General features: G+C 44.6%; 1 protein-coding gene across 1 annotated transcript in view; it reads left to right on the top strand.

The window, feature by feature from the left end:
• SNTA1 (syntrophin alpha 1) overlaps positions 1–18083 on the top strand; it is a 102272-nt gene that overhangs the window by 42470 nt on the left and 41719 nt on the right. Inside the window, exon 2 of the mRNA XM_068263274.1 lies at positions 17206–17391. Within this exon, the coding sequence (XP_068119375.1) occupies positions 17206–17391 (186 nt within the window). The remainder of the gene's footprint in view (positions 1–17205; positions 17392–18083) is intronic.

Here is an 18083-nt window from a genome sequence, read left to right as displayed (position 1 = left end):
AGAGCCCCCAAATCCATCTGCAAATATCCACGACCAACTTGGTCGTGAATTTTGCTGCACTGAGGGGCAGAACTTCCAGCTGTAGCTCTGCCCCTCCTGACGTCAATCGCCACACTGATCGCCGCCTCTCCCCGCCCCTCTCTGTGAAGGAAGAGTGAGAGGGGTGGGGAGAGGCGGCGATGCGCTGCGATTGACGTCAGGAGGGGCGGAGCTGAAGCTGAAAGCTCTGCCTCTTCCAGGAAATGCCGGCCAGATTGCCCCCCGGGGATTTGGGGGCTCTGTAGCGCTCGTTTAGCGGCGGGGACGCAGCGGATTACTTGGCTTGAGAGCACTGAAGCGAATTATAAGGTAAAATGGGGAAAATAAGTTTGCTTCAGTGTCTCTTTAAGGGCTGATTCACACTACAAGAGCTTTTAAGTGCTAGATATTTTAAAAGCTCTTCCTAATGCAATGCTATGGGGGATTTTTACAAAATCACATCACTCCAGTGTAAACACACACATAGGATAACATTAGCAAGCGCTTTTAAAATCACAAAGCGCTTAGAAAATCTCTTGTAGTGTGAACCAGCCCTAAAGTCCTCCAGACTCCATCCCAATTTCAGGGGCTAATTGCATAAAGTACCTCAGATGAAAACTGTCTACACCAGTTAATATATTAAACACATTAGACACTTGCAGAGCACAATGTGTATTTTTTTCTGTTTTTTAATGTCACTATTCTGTCAGTTGTCCACAACACATCTGTAGATGAATGTGTTGCATTCCACCTCCCACACTATTGTCACCAGTGCACACCTCCACATAACCTGTTACTTTGTTGCCATGGCAGCATTACTTAATGCAAACTTTTGCAATGTGATAGACTTGTGACATTTAAGGGGCCCATACACTCAGCCGATTTTCTGGCCGACCGATTGATCGATTGATTGTTTGCAAATCGGTTGGCCAATCGACCGATCGATGGCAGATTTCGATCGATTTCTATGGATTTCCATCGAACTGGCAGGGTGGAAAATTTAGGTCGATCTGATGAGATTGCTTATCAGTTTGCATTGGCCTTAATGGAAATCTGATGGCAAAAAAAGCCATCAGATCGAATTTCAATAGATTTCAAACTGAAATCTATTGGAATTCTATCCTGGTAAAAAATGTTCTAAAAACGCATCAGATAGATCATCAGATGCATTTCTTATCTATCTGCTGCCAATCTGACGAGTGTATGGGCACCTTTAAGCTGGCCATACACTGGCCCGATTTGCCGCCGTTTCGACAGCAGATTCGATCACTGGGATCGAATCTGCTGCCAATCGTTTGCGCTACATGCCGAATTTCGATCCATTCCGTCGATCGCGCCGTGCGGAAAATAACCGTCGATCACCCGCGGGTAAAGAGCGCATCGCTAGCGGCGTTCGAGCGACCGCCGCAATAGAGCTGCAATACATTACCTGCTCCGCCGGCGCGACTCCCGGGTCTCCGCTCTTCTTCTCCGCTCTGGTCTGGTCTGGTCTCCGGCATGCTTCCCTTCTTCCTGTCCCGGCAGGAAGTTTAAACAGTAGAGGGCGCTCTACTGTTTAAACTTCCCCCAGACAGGAAGAAGTGAAGCATGCCGGACCCGGAGACCAGACCAGAGCAGAGAAGAAGAGCGGAGACCCGGGAGTCGCGCCGGTGGAGCAGGTAATGTATGCGGGATGGGGGGAAGCGGCGGCAGCACCACCACAGATTGTGAACGGTTTCAGGCTGAAATCGGTTCACAATCTGTTTGCAGTAAAGGTAGCCATACGATCCCTCTCTGATCAGATTCGATCAGATAGGGATCTGTCTGTTGGTCGAATCTGATGGCAAATCGACCAGTGTGGCTACCTTTATGCTGGGAATACACGTTTCGTTTTTGCCTTCGTTTTAGCCTTCGTTTCGATTGTGCCTTTTGTCCTTTTCGTTCCCGAAATAATCGAACGTACGGTTAATATCACCACCCACGGTTTCGTTTTTTTTTTCGATTCTGATGGTTTTGTTTTTCCAATGATCGAAGGCTGCAAAGAAACGAAACGAAAATCCCTTTTTACAGGGACGGACTAACATAAACGAACATATAATTGATCTGAACAGCCATCAAGCCTACCAATGGCTCGATTAGATGGATAAAGAGAGATAATATCAAACATGTTCGATCACTAGTCGTTCGTTTTTGGGGTCTATTAATCGAAACTATAATGAGATTATGACTATTTTCACATACGTTTTCAACACTCGATTCGTTTACTGAACGAATCGAAGGCTAAAACGAAGGCAAAAACGAAACGTGTATTCCCAGCATTACTCTCAGATACTCCAAGCTGTCAGAAGACATTGGTGGTTCCACATGGAAACCCGGGGGAGTCAGTAAGGGACATTGAGGGTGAATCTCTATCTCTATGGCCTCAATTCACTAAGCTTTATCAAACACTTTATCAAACATTTGATAATTTACCTCATGAGTAAAATCTAATTTTGAATTCACTAAGGTGTTATAGATTTGTTGAACATTTTATTAATAAAACATTCAATAAATCTATAACACCTTAGTATATTCAAAATTAGATTTTACCCATGAGGTAAATTATCAAACGTTTGATAAAGTGTTTGATAAAGCTTAGTCAATTGAGGCCATAGGCTACTACCTCCTACGTGTTTTACCCACCTCGCTGCACTCCAGCTTGTATTCTGCTGTCTGTGTTAAAGTATACCTGAGATGAAACAAAAAAAATAAATTCATGTATACCTGGGGCTTCCTCCAGCCCCCTTCAGCCCGATCGCTCCGTCGGCGCCGTCCTCCGCCTCCTGCATCCTACATAAGAGCTCCTGGTATCTTCGGCCAGTCAGCACATGCGCAGTGAGGCCACACGCACTCCCCCATTGATCTCCTGCGGCCAGGAGAGTACTGAGCTTGCGCATTAGTAGAACGCTCCCGGCAACGGGGCATTTCATTTCAGGCTCTCTAAGTTTAGAGTTAATTTGCACTTATGTCACCCAAAGACAAATGATAACAGTTGCCTGATTGTGTCTGTGTTGGCAAATGAAAGACCCTCAGGCAAAAACCCTTTGCCTGCTAATTTAGCTGGAAATGACTCCTCATTCAACACAATGGAGAGCTTTGCTCAGGTGTCCTAACAACGACCTCTAGTGGTGAGAAGAATGAGTTAGCTGACTGTTGCCAGATGCTTGATTTCTCAGGCGCTGTTTTTTTGTTTTGTTTTTTTTAATGTAATTTTAAAACCAGATTAGAAAGATTAAGGATAACATTATCAATAAAAAAAATAATAAAAAGCTATTTGGCACAATAAATGTACTGTACCTACCTCAGAATTGCTCCAAAAATTTCAATTGCTCCCAAAAGTGTTAAAAAAACCGACTTTCTCGGCTTTGGAAATAAGAGACTGCAAATTCAAATGGGAACATCCTCCTGTCTGCGGAATCATTATTTACCAGTAAAGCCCCAATGCTCCCTGGTGCCGCTGTGGTTGGGGGTTTAGTGCGGAGTCTTTACTCAGAGGACTACTGTGGGCGGAGGCTTAGTGTGGCGCTTGTGTGTGTGTGCGCAGCTGCGCCCTTGACCCGGGCATAATTACAACTGCGTATTAGTATATAGGATTAGGGGTGCAATGATTTTTTTTTCTTTTTTTTTTCTTTATATACATTTTAATCAATATCGAATTGATTTTTATTATGTAATCAGAGTTTAATCCTGCTTTAACACTTCATAAAACTGCATCTGAAAATGGCTAAGTTTACTTTTCCTTTCAGTGGTCGCTGCATTACAGCTCTGAACAGTGCTGACATTTTAGAGAGGTCAGCGGCACCTAAATAGCATTGGCATTCCTAAAGAGTCACTCACCCTCCCGGATCAGCGGGCCAAGTGAACGTGACAGCGATCTGCAGGCTTTTCTGAGGGGTCCACCCATGGATGTGCCACTGTGCACTCATAGGAGTGACATGTCTGATGGGATTATGTCTATTTTAAATCCGGCCACATGATTCCTCTTTGTGCCTTTAGCATTTTAAGAATTGATGCCCTTGTTAAATATTAATAGACAAAAATGCTTTTAAATCAAATATCTCCAATTTGCTGTGCATCTTCCTGAGGGGCGTTTAGGGACCTGTCGGGATATATTAATAAAGGGGGTGCATAAAGCAGAGATGACTGAACTGATATTCTCTTGTCTTCTGTAAAGGGAGGAGGAATTGAAACGTACCCATGTTGCTTCTCTCAAACGTGTATCCAAAAATGAGAGGTCCACAACACACCATTACATGCCAAAAATGTCTTTTATTGTGCAAATCACAAAACATTAGTGGCAGAAGGGCTGCTTGTCTCAAACCATACATGAGGGTCTATATTTATTTACTCCCTGGGAGCTATGCCAGGAACATCCACTGGTTGGAGGTACTGGACTTCACCTTTTTGGCGGTAACCTCGAGTTGGGCTCGGGTTAGAAAAAAAGCCAGGAATGGTAATCCCAAGCCTGACTTTGGGTGGCCACCGGGAGGTAAACGGAGACAGCGCAGCATAGCAATGCTTCTAACGTGCCTCCCGCGGGATCCAAAACCCAAGAGCCATCCTTCTTCCGGTTCTTGGAGGTGCTCGATCCCTCGGGTGAGAACACGGTTTGTCGTCATGACGACAGTGCTCTCACTACAGGGTTACAGCGCCACCTGGAGGACAGGAGGGGAGAATTGGAGCTCTGGGTCTCAGGGAGTCTCGCTGCAATATTCGTTTTTTTTTTTTTTTTTTTTTCCTGCTTTAAAAATCTAAAAGCTTGTGAGAAAATTTGCACCACTTTTAGACCCTAATATCCAGAAATAATCATACCGCCAGGAAGGTTAAAACATGTTGGTGGGATTACATCTCCTGGATGGACTGGGAAGTCTTCGGAAGAGACCAAAAGCCTTCTGTTTACAAGCCTTACCATACTCCTTCTGCATTTGCACACAGTCTACACAGGCAGTCACTTCTGATGCACTGAAATGATCAGATTATCTATACGTCAGCATAGTGGATAGTGCTATTGCCGAGCAGAGCTGGAGTCCCTGGTTTCAATCTGGACCAGGACCCTATCTGCATGCCATTTGAATGTTCTCTGCATGGGCTTTCTTCCATATCTTAAAATCATAGTAAGAAGTTAATTGACCCCTCCTATTAAATAAGCATGCGTATACACATCCAGTTTGGAACGGCTACTTTTACCGCTTCCAGTAGTACAAAAGCTTACCTACACATACTGTTCATAGTACTGTATTCAAAATCTGATGGCCCTATTACAACATGAAAGTGATAAAATTGGCCAGTCAAAATTAGATGTGTGTACTCATCCATAATAATATTATGGTAGTAGGTCCACCGCTGCGTTGCCCCTCCCCGAAAACCGGTAAACCGGGATTGTGCATGGTATGATTAGTTCCCTTATATTAGATAGAAATGGTCAGATTGGATGAAAAAAAATCATTAGTGGCCACCATAAGGAGTCGGAGCAATTTTGGGTACCTGAAGTCTGAGTCGGTGGTTTCACAAACTGAGGAGTCGGATGGTTTTGTACCGACTCCACAGCCCTGCCCACAAGGGTCTGTATTAGGTCCAATCCTTTTCAGTCTACAATATTTATTAATGATTTAGCAATTGGCATACAGAGTAATGTTGCCATCTTTGCAGATGATACACAATGATGCAGAATTATAAACTCTGAGGATAGTGACATTTTACATCAATATCGCAACAGCATGGCCAACTGAGAACATCAGACTTGAAGAAGAACTTGGTAATATGGGTTAATAACCAGTTAAACACCCATATTTATCTAATGCCAAGCAATAGCAGCTAAAGTAAATGCAATTCTGCGATGCATAAAACGTGAAATAAAATCACAAAATGCTAGTATACTACTCCCTCTTTATAAATCACTTGTGAGGCCACAGCTGGAGTATGTGATACAGTTCTGGGCACCACACTATAGGAAGGTAGGGAGGACCTTTACATACTAGAACAGGTACAAAGATGGGCAACTAAATTAATCAGAGGGCTAAAAGGGTCTCGCTTACCATGTATTTATACTGTACATGTTAATAAATAAACCTAGAGAGCAATACAAAAGCTTGGCAGATCCACTTTTTGTCCCTTGGCTTGTACAAAGGACAAGGGGACATGATCTGCATATGGAGAAATCTGACAAATTCTATACCTGCATTTAACCACTTGAGGACCTAGGGCTTTCTACCCCTTAAGGACCGGCCACTTTTTTTCCATTCAGACCACTGCAGCTTTCACGGTTTATTGCTCGCTCATACAACCTACCACCTAAGTAAATTTTGGCTCCTTTTCTTGTCACTAATAAAGCTTTCTTTTGGTGCTATTTCATTGCTCCTGCGATTTTTACTTTTTATTATATTCATCAAAAAAGACATGAATTTTGGCAAAAAAAATGATTTTTTTTAACTTTCTGTGCTGACATTTTTCAAATAAAGTAAAATTTCTGTATACATGCAGCTCGAAAAATGTGGACAAACATGTTTTTGAAAAAAAAAACCCATTCAGTGTATATTTATTGGTTTGGGTAAAAGTTATAGCGTTTACAAACTATGGTGCAAAAAGTGAATTTTCCCATTTTCAAGCATCTCTGACTTTTCTGACCCCCTGTCATGTTTCATGAGGGGCTAGAATTCCAGGATAGTATAAATTACCCCCCAAATGACCCCATTTTGGAAAGAAGACATCCCAAAGTATTCACTGAGAGGCATAGTGAGTTCATAGAAGATATTATTTTTTGTCACAAGTAAGCGGAAAATGACACTTTGTGAGGAAAAAAAAAAAAAAAAAAAAAGTTTCCATTTCTTCTAACTTGCGACAAAAAAAAAATGAAATCTGCCACGGACTCACCATGCCCCTCTCTGAATACCTTGAAGGGTCTACTTTCCAAAATGGGGTCATTTATGGGATGTGTTTACTGTCCTGACATTTTGGGGGGTGCTAAATTGTAAGCACCCCTGTAAAGCCTAAAGGTGCTCATTGGACTTTGGACCCCTTAGCGCAGTTAGGCTGCAAAAAAGTGCCACACATGTGGTATTGCCGTACTCAGGAGAAGTAGTATAATGTGTTTTGGGGTGTATTTTTACACATACCCATGCTGGGTGGGAGAAATATCTCTGTAAATGACAATTTGTTAACTTTTTTTACACACAATTGTCCATTTACAGAGATATTTCTCCCACTCAGCATGGGTATGTGTAAAAATACACCACAAAACACATTATACTACTTCTCCTGAGTACGGCGATACCACGTGTGGCACTTTTTTGCACCCTAACTGCGCTAAAGGGCCCAAAGTCCAATGAGTACCTTTAGGATTTCACAGGTCATTTTGAGAAATTTCGTTTCAAGACTACTCCTCACGGTTTAGGGCCCCTAAATGCCAGGGCAGTATAGGAACCCCACAAATGACCCCATTTTAGAAAGAAGACACCCCAAGGTATTCCGTTAGGAGTATGGTGAGTTCATAGAAGATTTTATTTTTTGTCAAAAGTTAGCGGAAAATGACACTTTGTGAAAAAACACAATTAAAATCAATTTCCGCTAACTTTTGACAAAAAATAAAATCTTCTATGAACTCACCATACTCCTAACGGAATACCTTGGGGTGTCTTCTTTCTAAAATGGGGTCATTTGTGGGGTTCCTATACTGCCCTGGCATTTTAGGGGCCCTAAACCGTGAGGAGTAGTCTTGAAACGAAATTTCTCAAAATGACCTGTGAAATCCTAAAGGTACTCATTGGACTTTGGGCCCTTTAGCGCAGTTAGGGTGCAAAAAAGTGCCACACATGTGGTATCGCCATACTCGGGAGAAGTAGTGCAATGTGTTTTGGGGTGTATTTTTACACATACCCATGCTGGGTGGGAGAAATACCTCTGTAAATGGACAATTGTGTGTAAAAAAAATCAAACAATTGTCATTTACAGAGATATTTCTCCCACTTAGCATGGGTATGTGTAAAAATACACCCCAAAACGCATTATACTACTTCTCCTGAGTACAGCGGTACCACATGTGTGGCACTTTTTTACACCCTAAGTACGCTAAGGGGCCCAAAGTCCAATGAGTACCTTTAGGATTTCACAGGTCATTTTTGTTTCAAGACTACTCCTCACGGTTTAGGGCCCCTAAAATGCCAGGGCAGTATAGGAACCCCACTAATGACCCCATTTTAGAAAGAAGACACCCCAAGGTATTCCGTTAGGAGTATGGTGAGTTCATAGAAGTTTTTATTTTTTTGTCACAAGTTAGCGGAAATTGATTTTAATAGTTTTTTTTCACAAAGTGTCATTTTCCGCTAACTTGTGACAAAAAATAAAATCTTCTATGAACTCACCATACTCCGTACGGAATACTTTTGGGTGTCTTCTTTCTAGAATGGGGTCATTTGTGGGGTTCCTATACTGCCCTGGCATTTTGGGTGCCCTAAACCGTGAGGAGTAGTCTTGAAACCAAATGTCGCAAAATGACCTGTGAAATCCTAAAGGTACTCATTGGACTTTGGGCCCCTTAGCGTACTTAGGGTGTAAAAAAGTGCCACACATGTGGTACCGCTGTACTCAGGAGAAGTAGTATAATGCGTTTTGGGGTGTATTTTTACACATACCCATGCTAAGTGGGAGAAATATCTCTGTAAATGACAATTGTTTGATTTTTTTTTACACACAATTGTCCATTTACATAGAAATTTCTCCCACCCAGCATGGGTATGTGTAAAAATACACCCCAAAACACATTATACTACTTTTCCTGAGTACGGCGGTACCACATGTGTGACACTTTTTTGCAGCCTAGGTGCGCTAAGGGGCCCAACGTCCTATTCACAGATCATTTTGAAGCATTTGTTTTCTAGACTACTCCTCGCGGTTTAGGGCCCCTAAAATGCCAGGGCAGTATAGGAACCCCACAAGTGACCCCATTTTAGAAAGAAGACACCCCAAGGTATTCCGTTAGGTGTATGGCGAGTTCATAGAAGATTTTATTTTTTTGTCACAAGTTAGTGAAAAATGACACTTTGTGAAAAAAAACCAATAAAAATTAATTTCCGCTAACTTTTGACAAAAAATAAAATCTTCTATGAACTCGTCATACACCTAACAGAATACCTTGGGGTGTCTTTTTTTCTAAAATGGGGTCACTTGTGGGGTTCCTATACCGCCCTGGCATTTTACAGGCCCAAAACCGTGAGTAGTCTGGAAACCAAATGTCTCAAAATGACTGTTCAGGGGTATAAGCATCTGCAAATTTTGATGACAGGTGGTCTATGAGGGGGCGAATTTTGTGGAACCGGTCATAAGCAGGGTGGCCTTTTAGATGACAGGTTGTATTGGGCCTGATCTGATGGATAGGAGTGCTAGGGGGGTGACAGGAGGTGATTGATGGGTGTCTCAGGGGGTGGTTAGAGGGGAAAATAGATGCAATCAATGCACTGGGGAGGTGATCGGAAGGGGGTCTGAGGGTTTGGCCGAGTGATCAGGAGCCCACACGGGGCAAATTGGGGCCTGATCTGATGGGTAGGTGTGCTAGGGGGTGACAGGAGGTGATTGATGGGTGTCTCAAGGTGTGATTAGAGGGGGGAATAGATGCAAGCAATGCACTGGCGAGGTGATCAGGGCTGGGGTCTGAGGGCATTCTGAGGGTGTGGGCAGGTGATTGAGTGCCCTAGGGGCAGATAGGGGTCTAATCTGATAGGTAGCAGTGACGGGGTGATTGATGGGTAATTAGTGGGTGTTTAGGGTAGAGAATAGATGGAAACACTGCGCTTGGGTGGTGATCTGATGTCGGATCTGCGGGCGATCTATTGGTGTGGGTGGGTGATCAGTTTGCCCGCAAGGGGCAGGTTAGGGGCTGATTGATGGGTGGCAGTGACAGCGGGTGATTGATGGGTGGCAGTGACAGGGGGTGATTGATGGGTGGCAGTGACAGGGGGTGATTGATGGGTGATAGGTGATTGACAGGTAATCAGTGGGTTATTACAGGGGAGAACAGATGTAAATATTGCACTGGCGAATTGATAAGGGGGGGTCTGAGGGCAATCTGAGCGTGTAGGCGGGCGATTGGGTGCCCGCAAGGGGCAGATTAGGGTCTGATCTGATGGGTAACAGTGACAGGTGGTGATAGGGGGTGATTGATGGGTGATTGATGGGTAATTAGTGGGTGTTTAGAGGAGAGAATAGATGGAAACACTGCGCTTGGGTGGTGATCTGATGTCGGATCTGTGGGCGATCTATTGGTGTGGGTGGGTGATCAGTTTGCCCGCAAGGGGCAGGTTAGGGGCTGATTGTTGGGTGGCAGTGACAGGGGGTGATTGATGGGTGATAGGTGATTGGCAGGTGATTGACAGGTGATCAGTGGGTTATTACAGGGAAGGACAGATGTAAATATTGCACTGGCGAATTGATAAAGGGGGGTCTGAGGGCAATCTGAGCGTGTAGGCGGGTGATTGGGTGCCCGCAAGGGGCAGATTAGGGTCTGATCTGATAGGTAACAGTGACAGGTGGTGATAGGGAGTGATTGATGGGTGATTGATGGGTAATTAGTGGGTGTTTAGAGGAGAGAATAGATGTAAACGCTGCGCTTGGGTGGTGATCTGATGTCGGATCTGCGGGCGATCTATTGGTGTGGGTGATCAGATTGCCCGCAAGGGGCAGGTTAGGGGCTGATTGTTGGGTGGCAGTGACAGGGGGTGATTGATGGGTGATAGGTGATTGGCAGGTGATTGACAGGTGATCAGTGGGTTATTACAGGGAAGAACAGATGTAATTAATGCACTGGTGAATTGATAAGGGGGGGTCAGAGGGCAATCTGAGCGTGTGGGCGGGTGATTGGGTGCCCGCAAGGGGCAGATTAGGGTCTGATCTGATAGGTAAAAGTGACAGGTGGTGATAGGGGGTGATTGATGGGTAATTAGTGGGTGTTTAGAGGAGAGAATAGATGTAAACAATGGATTTGGGAGGTGATCTGATGTCGGATCTGTGGGCGATCTATTGGTGTGGGGGGGAGATCAGATTGCCCGCAAGGGGCAGGTTAGGGGCTGATTGATGGGTGGCAGTGACAGGGGGTGATTGACGGGTGATTGACAGGTGATTGACAGGTGATCAGGGGGATAGATGCATACAGTAAACAGGGGGGGTGGTGGTCTGGGGGGGGGGTGGTCTGGGGAGAATCTGAGGGGTGGGGGGTGATCAGGAGGGGGCAGGGAGCAGGGGGGGGGGGATAAAAAAAATAGCGTTGACAGATAGTGACAGGGAGTGATTGATGGGTGATTAGGGGGGTGATTGGGTGCAAACAGGGGTCTGGGGGGTGGGCAGGGGGGGGGGTCTGATGGGTGCTGTGAGCGATCTGGGGCAGGGGGGGGGGGGAGAAATCAGTGTGCTTGGTTGCAGACTAGGGTGGCTGCAGCCTGCCCTGGTGGTCCCTCGGACACTGGGACCACCAGGGCAGGAGGCAGCCTGTATAATACACTTTGTAAACATTACAAAGTGTATTATACACTTTGTATGCGGCGATCGCGGGGTTAACATCCCGCCGGCGCTTCCGTATAGCCGGCGGGATGTTGCGGCGAGCGAGCGGTGACAGGCGCCGGCGGAGGATCGCGTCACGGATGACGCGATCGCTCCGCCCATGCCCTTAGAAGGACCGCCGCCTCTGTGGGTGAGCCGGTCCTTCAGGGCTCCACTTCCCGGCCGCCTCTGTGCGTTAGGCGGTCGGGAAGTGGTTAAAAGAGGTTTGGATGTTTTCCTTGCATTGAAGGGCTCCTGCGGCTAAAATTACTAGTTCATTCCCAGCAGAGTTGATCCAGGAATTTTATCTGACTGCCACCTTGAGTCGGGAAGGAATTTTTTTCCACTTAAAGGAGTTATCTGGATAATATGAACAAAATAAGCGCTACTTACCCGGGGCTTCCTCCAGCCTCAAGCTCCCAGCATGTCCCTTGCCGCAGCTCTGCCGTTTGCCGCAGCTCCGTCCTGGTCCCCGGCGATGACGTCAGGCCGACCGCCGTACTGCGCCTGCACGAGCGGAGCTGTCAATCACCGCCATGTGGACCGGAGCGGACTTTGCAGGCGCAGAACTACTGCTCTACCTGGAGGTCGGCCTGACGTCATCGCCGGGGACCGGGACGAAAGCCTTGCAAGGTAGTGTTTGGTTATTAAACAAAAACAAAACAAAAAAAAACTGTGTAACTATATGTAGCTCCTTTTGAGGACAGTCAGTGACATGACTATGTATTCTGTAAAGTGCTGCAGAAGATGTCTGTGCTATATTCATATATAATAATAAGATAGAGACATTTGAATAGGACTTGTGGTAGGGAATAGATTGCAAGCTCCTAAGCTGGACAGCTGCTGACATGACTCTGAAGCACTGCAAGCAGTCTGCAGATAATGTCAGCATGATATAAATACATAAGAGTTTGATGTGGATTGAGCAGACTGTATGAAAACCTCCACTAGTCGTGATGTGGAATGGCCCAGATGAGGGCTGCAATATGTGGCCACCTAGTAGCAAAGTATTTCCAAAATATTCCAGCCCAGGCTTGCCAGGAACACACGGCTCTCCACCGATCTTCAGCTTCTAACAAATCAGGTCTACAGAGATTTGTTCTTGAACTAATGATCAGTCCGAGGAGCTATCATGCATGTGTATGTCAATATCCTATTACTGATGGGAACAATTTGGCCTATCTGTGTATACCAGGAGATGAGATCTGTACAGCCTAACTGAACCCAGAAATGGACAAAGAAAATCCTAATGGCAGTCAGCATTGTAAGAAAACATAAGTGCCATGGAAGACGTTGTCACTGTATAAATCTTAATAGTAGTGTGTGTGTGTGTGTGTGTATATATAGCAACAACATGCTGGAGTACTTGTTTTATGGGCGTAAATGTGCTTGTTTCCTTTTCCTCTCTACATTCAGCTGGTTGTACAAGGGAAAATCAGATGCATTTCCCAGCATCCCTGCCTTACAGAAGAAACAATGCACATGCATGAAGAGGATGGATCTGCAGCCGAATAGCTGACAGATAAGCAAAGCTCTGATTTGCTTTGATCACATCCTGCTTTAGCACATGATCATGACTAGCAAATCAGAGACTTGCATATCTGTCACCTGACCAAACTGATCACATCTAGTGATGATGGGCAGATTCAACCAAAAGGCAAATCTCTCTCTGACTCTGATTACAGAGAGATCTGTTGGCAGCACATATGCCGTGGGCCAATTCCTGATCATTTTCAGAATTAAATCTCCCAGGAATTGGCCAGGTCCATCACCTCACCTGTGCCCTCCATGTGTGCCTTTATACATTACCTGTTGTCCTATGTCGCCCATCGCGCGGTACCCTTCCATCTTACGCTTCCTCCATTTGCATTTCGCATGCCGCTGGTGTGTGGCCCATGTGACGCCATGCATGCACTATATGTTGGCGGCATGTGAGGCGCAAATGGTAGAGAAAGAATCGCATGGCCACCGTGTGGTGGGCAACATAGGACAGGTAATGTATAAATACACACGGGGGGCACATTTATACACTGGGGAACAGCACAGGGGTCTCATCTTGTTTTTCGCTCGTCCCGATATCGCTCGCAGTTACCGAAGCGCACTCGATCGACCACGACGGCCCTGACATCTTTCAGCATGTTTGACCAATTTCGACCCCAAATTATTTGCCTCGTTGATTGGGCATGCACGTAGCGGCACCGGTTTTAATTAGATAATTATTGAATCGGATGGTCGATCGGCCGCGAAGTCGAGAGAGATGTATGGCCACTGTTTACGTGTATATCACCTGACCAAACCGATCACATGCTTCTCCATGAGTTCTAGACATGACCATCACTAGCTATAACATGCTTCTCCATGAGTAAGTCCATGCAGCCCGGTTTTGCATCCCTAGAGCAGACTCACAGTTCCCTCTTGTAAGGGGTGATGTATCCTATTCCACTGTATTCTGACATGGTGACAGATGACATGTGGAAGTCTTGTGACGGGGAGCATATTTTGTCACTGACATCTGCTGATAGCGCCCTCTTTTGAGACAGTGACTTGTTCTGACAAGGTCATCGTCTGACACATTGATATGTTGTGACAGTGCTATGTTTGGAGAGAGTGAGTCACAGCTATTTTTCTTTCCTTTTTACTTATTTCTGCATTCCTCCTATTCAGCCAACCAGATCGCAGTTACCATAACAGTTGTGTTAGTTTATAAACATTGGTGCGACCGGAATAAATGCTTGAGCTGTTATTGAGGTAATCAAGGGTTTCCTTTAAGTTTGCCTAACCTCCTCCAGACCTGTGACTGCTATAATAGTATTCACTGCTTTGGGAAATAACTACATGAATAATGGATTCCCATAGCCTGAACTAGCCTGAAGCACAAATTTGTGATATGGAAATCATATTCTGCCATTGTTTACGTTTTATTTTTCCCGTGATGTATCAATTCTTAACTACTTGCGGACCGCAATTGATTGAAATCTACGTCCTGCAGGTGGCTGCGCGGGTCTGACAAGACGTAGATCTCATCTGCTTCTCCCGCTGATCTGCACCCGCTGCAGGTCCCTCTCTCTGCCTTCTCTATGACGGCAGAGCTCTTTGAGCCGGTCAGGAGCCGATTTCATTGGCTCCTGACCTCGTGGTCGATGTGAGCCAGTCCCATTGGCTAACATTGATGGACAAGTTGAGGAGCCAATGAAAGCAGCTCTTGACCAGCGCACAGAGCTCTGCCATCATAGAGATGTGCTTGATTCGTTGGGAGGCGCGGTTTTGTGGTACCAGCAATCTCTGGTCCTTAAAGTGTACCAGAGCTGAAGATGTAAGAAAAGTCGATACTTACCTGCTGCTTTCGCCAGCAGCATAAACCTGTGCGATTCCCTTGCTGTCCTCTCGTGGTCTGCCGTTCAGCTGCAATCAGCCTCGATAACTCAGTCGTGTCCAGCCTGGGTCTTCTGGGCATGCGTGCGAGAGAACCAGGAGGGGGCACAGAGAGAGACCCAGAGGGGGACAGAGAGAGAATCAGGAGGGGGCACAGAGAGAGACCCAGAGAGGCACAGTGGGGGGAACAAATGGGCACGGAGAAGGAAAAAAGCTTGATTTGAAGCGAATCGTGAATCGAAATTTCAGACAGAAATCACGCAATTCAATTTTTGCCTAAAATCTTTCAGGCCTATTTTGTGTTTAACCAGAGCAATCTGATCAATTTTCCAATTGTTTGAATAATCAGAAAAATCAAACCAATTTTTTTTCGAAAATATCAAACAAATGATTGAATAGAAATTGCAGTCTTTATATTGTTCTATCTGACTTTTCCAACACATCTGATGAGATTTTTATTGAAAATACAGAACAATCATTCATTATTTCTCAATCTAAAAAAGAGTTCCTTTCGATTTTCTCTTAATATTCAATTGTTTTGGTTGAATAAACAGGAAAATTGAACAATTCCATTGTACTGTGTACAATATTGTAGACTAATTTTGGGTAAGGTGCTATAGTGGGCAGTGCTGTCCCCTTGCAGCGCTGGGTTCCTGGTTGAAAAATGGGCCATGACATCTGCATCCTATCCCTAAATGAGCGCGGCTGCACTGAGCCTGCAGAGTAGTTCAAGAGGCTTAGTGCTATTGTGCAGGTGCGAAGTGGCCACGCTCATTCATGGATGGGAGCACGGCCACGCGTACCTCTCAACAAAGCCCTTGCTTGTCTTGATCGATCGTTTGCACATCGTGTCTGAGAGAACATGTGGAAGTAACAATGGAGAGTACCGGTAGTTACCAGACCCGAAGTGCAGATCACTGATGCGTATTTACATGCTATTGCACAAGCTACTTGCAGCAGTGAGGAGTTTGGTTGGAGCAAGAATAGGCATGCAGAAGCCCACAGACTAGCAAGCAGCCACACAGCTGTGTTTGGAATATGTCAGCTGCTGGTAAAACATAACTACATGTAAACAGGCAGCTGAGGAGATTCTCAGATCTGTGCAGGAGGGCTAAATTACTGAGGTGTTATTGTTCCGAGTGCAATCTGAAGATGGTTCAGCTTATTTACAAGCCCACTTTATCCTTCAAAAGTAAAAATAAATAAGTATGATATTTAGATGAAGATATTTTGAGCCATGTCTTCATGTGCAGCCTTTTGTGCTCTTAAAACTACCGATTACTCTATACAAGTTAAAAAGGTACTGAGCTTATTGCTAAAACACAGAGCTGTTCCAGAGACACTTCCGTGCTTCCCTCAGATTCCTTCTTGAGCAACACAGCAGCCTGTTAAAGGATACTCGAGGTGACATGTTACATGATGAGATAGACATCTGTATGTACAGTACCAATCACACAAATAACTATGCTGTGTTCCTTTTTTCCTTTCTCTATCTGAAAGTGTTAAATATCAGGTATGTAAGTGGCTGACTCAGTCCTGACTCAGACAGGAAGTGACTACTGTGTGACCCTCACTGATAAGAAATTCCAACTAAAAAACACTTCCCTAGCAGAAAATGGCTTCTGAGAGCAAGAAAGAGATAAAAAGGGGAATTTCTTATCAGTGAGGTTCACTCTATAGTCACTTCCTGTCTAAGTCAGAATGGAGTAAGCCACTTACATACCTGATATTTAACTCTTTCAGGCAGAGAAAGAAAAAAAGGAACACGGCATACTTATTTGTGTGCTAGGCACTGTACATACGTATGTCTATCTCATCAGGTCACATGTCACTTCGAGTATCCTTTAAAGTGGACCAAAACTCTTGCACAAGACAGAAGGAAAACCACAGAGAAATGCATCCTGTATGTATTTAGAGGGTTTAGCTTGTCTAATTCCCCCTAATTTGTAACTAAGCACTAGTTGTAATTTGATCCCTCAGCGGTGTCGGCTGACTGCCATGGCAGAGAGATCATTTGTAAACTCAGGATATGACAATGTCTGCTTCCATGAAAATAGGAAGTAGACACACAGCAGATTTATTGCAGGATTTTTATCAGCTGTAATGGACATTTTTTTAAGGGTTATTATGCTGTTGCTTATCTTTTAGAGCAGAGAGGAAGTTTTGAGTTCAGGTCCACTTTTAATCCTTTCTGCCTTCATAGACTAAATCTGTATTCTCTCATCTTCAAAAGGCGATGTGCATATTCCTCATACATACTTTTATTCTTCACAGGTGGAAGAGAAAACAAGATGCCCATCCTTATCTCCAAGATTTTTAAGGGCTTGGCTGCAGACCTAACAGGTGCTCTTTACGTGGGAGATGCCATTTTCTCTGTGAATGGGGTTGACCTTAGTGAAGCGACTCATGACGACGCTGTGCAAGCTCTGAAGAAGACTGGCAAAGAGGTGGTGCTTGAAGGTAAGGCTGTTTGTTCATGATGTTTGATCCACATGAGCCTGCACGTCATCATTGTTACTACTACTACTGGCATTAAAAAAAAAAAACTAGACCGCACCAACTGCCATTATTTATAACCACACCCACTAACAATGCGATAGGCTAAAAAAAAGTTGTTTTTTTTTTTATAGGTATACATATGCACAGGGGGAGATACTTGTTGTTTGGCAGTTGGAAACAGCTGTTCTTTCCCACAATGTAACGAAGTTCACAAACTGGAAACTGTCAGGACCTAGGTCCTGACATCACTTTGTGGGAGGGGTTTCACCGCAATATCAGCCACATAGAACCTCCTGAGGAACTATTTGAGAAAAGGTAAAGATTTCCCTTGGGAAAGGGGGTATCCGCTACTGATTGGAACGAAGTTCAAACCTCGGTTATAGTTCCTCTTTAAAGAGAACCTGAAGCGAGGAAAAATATTTAAAATAAACACAGGACGTAGCTGCAAATGAATATTACATACTTACCTCACCATCAGTTCCTTTCAGAAACTCACCATTTTCTTCTTACAGTGATCCCTTCCACTTCTGACAATATTTTGTCAGAACTGAAATATACCAGTTCAGCTTTCAGTTACAACTGAATGTGCAAGGTAATGTCAATGTTTCCCTATGGCTCAAGTGGGTGATATTACAGTTTAACAGTGTGCTGAC

The sequence above is a fragment of the Hyperolius riggenbachi genome, chromosome 12 (genome assembly GCF_040937935.1).
Source record: "Hyperolius riggenbachi isolate aHypRig1 chromosome 12, aHypRig1.pri, whole genome shotgun sequence".
Classification (NCBI taxonomy): domain Eukaryota; kingdom Metazoa; phylum Chordata; class Amphibia; order Anura; family Hyperoliidae; genus Hyperolius; species Hyperolius riggenbachi.
Note: the sequence above shows the minus strand (reverse complement) of the source record. Positions and strands in the feature narration are given on the sequence as shown.